Raw genomic sequence first — 5,694 nt, forward strand, 5'->3', positions numbered from 1 at the left:
AAAGGCTTTCATTTTTAAAAGCCGAGTGCATTCAGCACAGCTGCAGCCGTGGTTCAGTGGAGCCAGGCTACACCTCAAGCTGGTAGTGTAGCTTGGCATCATACAAGTGACGCCAGCTTTCCAGGCATAGGTAATGCAAGAATCGCAGCATCGTGGAGATCTATACCAAACTCCCCCCCAAAAAAAACAGTGGCCAAAAAAAGGTGTGACAGGTTCAGATTGCCCAAAAAGAGGCTCCAGAGCAATATGTGACGCTTTGAAAATGAAGCCTGTACTGCAATAAAGACTACAGGAACGTGGGATGTCGGTGAAGAAAAGCTGCAAGCACCAAGTAGAGCCAGCCCAAGAGAGAACACACATGAGCAGCAGGGAGTAAGCCAGGAGGCATGGGTCTGCCTAAGCCTCCTGGAGTTCAGAGGGTGTCAAAGCCTCAAGTTCCAGGTGTCAGACAGGGAGCTGCAGGGCTTATTTGCCCTGCTGTTTTGTGCACTTGCTTTGGTCTGGTCTTCCCTTGCTCTTCTCCTGTTCCTCCCTGTTGGATGGGAATGTTTACTCTGTGCAATCACTGTGAGTGTGTAGTTTCCTTTTTATTTTTGCAGGAGCTTACAGTTAAGAGATTACCGTGAGTCCCAGAAAAGGCTTCAGATTTTTTTAAGTGTTGGAACTGTTAAGGCTATGGGGACTTCGGAAGGTGGATTTCATTTTGTGTTAGGAGATAGCCAAGAGTCTATGGAAGCCAGGCCAGCATGTTATGGTTTGCATACGAGATGTCCCATACACTTGAACACTTGGTCCCTATATGGTGGCACTGTTTTGGGAAGCTGTGGAATCTTTAGGAGGTAGGGTCCAACTAGCAGAAGTGGGTGTCTAGGAGTTGGGCCTTGAGGATTGTGGTCTGGCCCTCTTTTTGGGCCAAGAGCTCTGCTTCCTAATCCTCCAAGACATGACACACTGCACCACAGGTTCCACTGCCATGTGCAGAGCATCCATGATTTCCAGCTCTCGGATTATATCCTCTTAAGTCAGGAGTCAAATAAATTGTTCCTCCTTAAAATTGGTCTGTCAGGTTTGGGGCACTGCAATAAAAGATGTAACTTAACCATCTGTCAAATGCGATTGTGTCTTGCCTCTTTATGGCAGAAGGTATTTGATGAAATTCATCAGGAAAAACTAAAACTATAGAATTATTCATGGCTCAAGCTGTTGAGGAATCAGTGACCTATTTTAAACCTGTTAGGTATTATGTTTCAAAAACGTGTGCAGTTCAGAAAAAATTGCAAAAAAAGGGGGGGCCACTACAAAAAAGGGTGAAATGCATGTCAAAATGTTTCAAAATACGCTGCTTAGGGATGTGTAAAATTTAACTGATGGAAAATTAGTTTTTTGCTGTCCTCATGAAATATGTTTGAAACATGTAATTAAAATTTTTTTGAAAGAAGTATCAGAATTTCACTCTACTTAGTTAAACATAAAGGGATTTACAAGGAGGAATTAGGGCTTTAAAAAAGTACCAAAAGAGCTGGAACAAGGTTGAGGCTGGACTTTCAGAGACAGCTTCCAGAGCCCCACTATAGAACTAGCCCAACTGTCTCAGAAAAAAACAAATAAAAACATTATTTCCTAGTGGAAGCCACAAATGTGGCAAGAGTGCAGTTTCCACTTGAACACTCATGTTCAACTTTCATACAGTCCTCAGGCACACCTGTTTCACAGAAACTAGGTGATAATCCAACTTGTAAGGTCTTCTGGCAAATGTAATATCCATATTTCTACCTTCAAACAGCAAGACCTGCTATTAATTAAATCCTTCAATCTATGATGTAATCAACACTAAGATGCCAAAATATTAATCAGACTAGTGTACACACCCATCTTGCTCCAGGCCTGATGTAACCATCCTGGCAGGGATGAAGAAAGACACTTGTGGCTATCAGACTATTGAAATGATGCTCTCCAAGGAGAGATGGTAAGAGGACTGAAGCCTGGTGCCAATCTAAAGAACTTGGTTCCCAGGAAGAGATTTCACATAGTTCTGTGAACTTGTCAGACCATCTTGCAAGACAGACAGGGGCCAGGGCAATGATAGGTAGGATAACATCTTGACCAGAAAGTTCACAGTTATGTATACCACGAGTGACCGCTAGCTGAAGGGAAGGGTTCCAGACATTCCTGTCCATACTCATCTCACTTCCTACCGCCCCTGCTGCTGTAAACTTAAACAATATTAAAAATAATTTTTGAGAAGTTAGACATGATGGTACAAATCTGTAACCCCATACTTGGAAGGTAAAGGCAGGAGGATTAGGATTTCCTAACCATCATTCCATCCTGAGTTTAAGACCAGCTTGAGCTACATGAGAAAAACCCAAAATGTAAACACAAAAAAATTATTATTTCTGAAAATCCTGGTTGCCATGCCAAAAGGAGTTGATTACCCAACAAAGATATGGAGTAAGAAAATGACTTTAATGACTTTATTTTTATAGAAAATCTACATCTACATTAATTACTTGTTTTTTTTTTTTTTTTTACTGTGATTTAAAATATCTGAACAAAGCAACTTAAGGAACGGTTTATTTTTGGCTCATAGTCCAAGGGGACAACTACCATACTGGGGAAATGATAGTGGTAGGAACTGAGGCACCTGGACTCATTGTATCTAGTCGGGAAGCAGAGAGGGATGAATGCTGCTCTTTAGCTTGTTTCCTTTGTATGGAGTCAGGCACCATCCCGTGGCATGATGCCACCTAACTCAGGCTGAGTCTTTCCACCTCAGTTAACCTAATCTAACCTAATTTCATAAGCATGACCAGAGGCTTGTCTCCTAGATGATACTAGGTCTTGTCAATATTAACCATCATAGTACACACATACACAAACATATTTGAAATATTGGCTAGGAGATAGACTAGAATTAAAATGGTGACATTGGGGCTAAAGAAAAGGATGGACAATGGAGGGCTTCTTGGCTGATAAGACGTGAGGGGCAAAAGTAAATTTAGTGTTTCCCACTATTCTGTAAATTTCCTCTGAGACTGAAACATTCCATCAGTGAAGACTGGGGTAAACAACTCAAAATAGCTTCAGGAAGTCCCTGAAACTGCTGAGATTCACTAGCACACCCCCCCCCCGCCAGAGTAAGAAATAAAAGCTGAGGGTCCCCCTCAAACAGAAAGAAACTGAGTTGCCAAGAAAACTCACAGATTCAGGCCAGATGAGCAGCATAGAAGAAACAGAAACCAGCTGAGCTGCCTGGAAAAGGCAATTAAAGCCTCTAGAAAGGACATTATTCAACCTGTTGAACTGCCTGAGAGCTGTGAAGTGTGTGCCAGGCCCGTTTTGTAAGTTATCACCCATGCTGAGATGGACTTTGGTGATGCAGCTGTATAAGAGTAATTTCCACTTCTGTAAGTAACCCCTTATCCACATTCCTAACACCAACAGAACTCATTGGTTCACCAAATTGGACTTTGGTGGTCTGCATGCTGTGATCTGCTCACTCCTATCGGGAGTGAACAAATGTGTGTATTGCATCTCCCCAGTGAAAGCTTGTCACACATCACCTTTTCTTTCTTTTCAGAATTACTTCTGTTTAGGCATAGGCCCTCACATAGTCCATGGGATTTGGGTGTTGGTTAGGAATAAATCTGCACTCAAAACAAAAGAGTGGCTTAAGGGATGGTTCCACAGTTAACACTTGCTGTTCTTGCAGAGGATCCAAGTTTGGTTTCTAGTACTCATGTGAAGGCAGCTCACAACTGCCCTGAAACTCCAGCCCCAGAGGTTCTGATGGCCTCATCTGGATTCTACCAGCACTTGTGCAAACCACCACCACCACACACACATACAGCCCAGAAAGAAGGGGAGAAGGGAGGGAGAGGAGAGAGAATACGAATGGATTAAAAATAAATCTTTAAGCGTGCACACACACACACACAGACAGAGACAGAGACAGAGACAGAGACAGAGAGTATCCCAAAGTGGCCACAGCAACTATTTAGCATACAAACATGACCTTAAACTAAAGTTCTTTCTGGAAGCCTTTCTTCTAATGCTACAGGAAGAAAACGTTCTTTCTCCCCAGAAGTTTTGGGATGCCACAGATTATCATACTGTCATGAAGAGAGGGTTTATCGATAGAGAGCAAAACAGACCTTACTTGAGCCATAGAATCCACCCATGTCCCTACTGATGAACTTTTGATGCTGGGTTTTGTTCAGTCAGGGTCTCATACACAGCCCAAGAACTCCAACTTGCCATGGTCCTGCTAGAGCTTCCTCCTGACTTGGGGGATTATAGGCATGTGTCCCCACACCTGGTTTATGTAGTTAGGGACTGAGCCTAGCACCCAGGAGTGCACTCTGGCATTCAGGCACACACACTGAATAAATGTAGTTTTGAAAAGTTCTTCTTGACCCTGGTCTAGGTGACTTGTAAGATGACAGAAGGAAGAGGATAAGCATAAAAACACTAATAGAGGGCTGGAGATATGGCTCAGTGGTGACAAGCCCTGCTTGATCTTACAGAGCACCCAGGTTTGATTCTCAGTACCCCCCTACAACTGTAACTTCACTTCTAGAGGACATACATGCAAGCAAACATACATACACCCACACACATAAAATTAAAAACTCACAACAAAAACACCAATAAAATGTAACAACCTGATGCCTGTATCTGCAGATGATGACTCCAAGTGTCCCAGTACAGAGTTTTAAAAGAATATAAAAGCTTTAAATAGTTTATTTATTTACTTTATTCATGTGTATGGGTGAATATACAAAAGTGACTATGAAAGAACTAGTACAAGTCTCAGGAGAAAATATAAACTATTTAAAAATCTGATAATTTGGCATGATTTGCTTGGTTATTAATATAGTCAAAATGTGTTAAATTATGAAATGGTTACTTCCTAGGCCTTTAAGCTTAATTTATGAATATTAGATGTTTTTAAATTTCACAATCATAAAATATGGACACTTCCACTTATACTTTGCTCTGATCTAATTCACAAGCTTAACTAAGTATTTCTTAAATATTTAATCTTATTTATATATTCAATTAATTAACTTTTCTTAGACACTTGAAATTATGATTACAAATGTAATAATATCTTAGGCAGTGAACTCTTTATGAGCATTTACATAACTTTTGCAAATTTATTACCAATAAACCAGTCTTATACATGAGGTTGCTAAACAACTGACCTTCACTTACAAGTTTCATACATGTCAAATGCTAAGAAGCATATACCACTAATGATAATGTTCACAGAAATAATGAAAGTATATTATCATTGCTAAATGTTATAGCTTCTGACAAAAATGGAGGTCTATCACCACAGTCCTCCTTCAAGAAAGGACCTGCTGCACTGTTTGGGAAAGATGCTCTCAAGCTGTCAGTTCTTTCAGGATCTGTCTGGGTGGCAGCCGGGGCTGAGATAGGGTGTGATAGAAAGCCCAGAGTGTGACACTGACCCACAATACTAGATTCAGAGCTTCTTGGCTCATTTCTGGAGGATTTAACTGCAAAGCAAGCTAACCACACCAAGGTCAACAATACTGCCACCTCAGACTTCCTCCAGGAACTGGTTCTTGTTCTTGTCACTTCTTCAGTGATGATTTACTTCAGCCCCAGATTACAGAGGTTTTTTGTTTGGGTTTTGGTTTTGTGTGGTGTGTGTGTGTGTGTGTG

The 5,694-nt window shown here is 41.2% G+C and overlaps 1 protein-coding gene across 1 annotated transcript in view; it reads left to right on the forward strand.

The window, feature by feature from the left end:
* The first annotated feature begins 301 nt into the window (after nt 1-301).
* Eif4g2 (eukaryotic translation initiation factor 4 gamma 2) overlaps nt 302-5,694 on the forward strand; it is an 11,806-nt gene continuing 6,413 nt past the window's right edge. The window contains exon 1 of the mRNA XM_055627282.1: nt 302-331. Coding sequence (XP_055483257.1) covers nt 302-331 — 30 coding nt within the window. The remainder of the gene's footprint in view (nt 332-5,694) is intronic.

The sequence above is a fragment of the Psammomys obesus genome, unplaced genomic scaffold (assembly GCF_907164565.1).
Source record: "Psammomys obesus unplaced genomic scaffold, mPsaObe1.curated_primary_1811, whole genome shotgun sequence".
NCBI classification, from domain to species: Eukaryota; Metazoa; Chordata; class Mammalia; order Rodentia; family Muridae; genus Psammomys; species Psammomys obesus.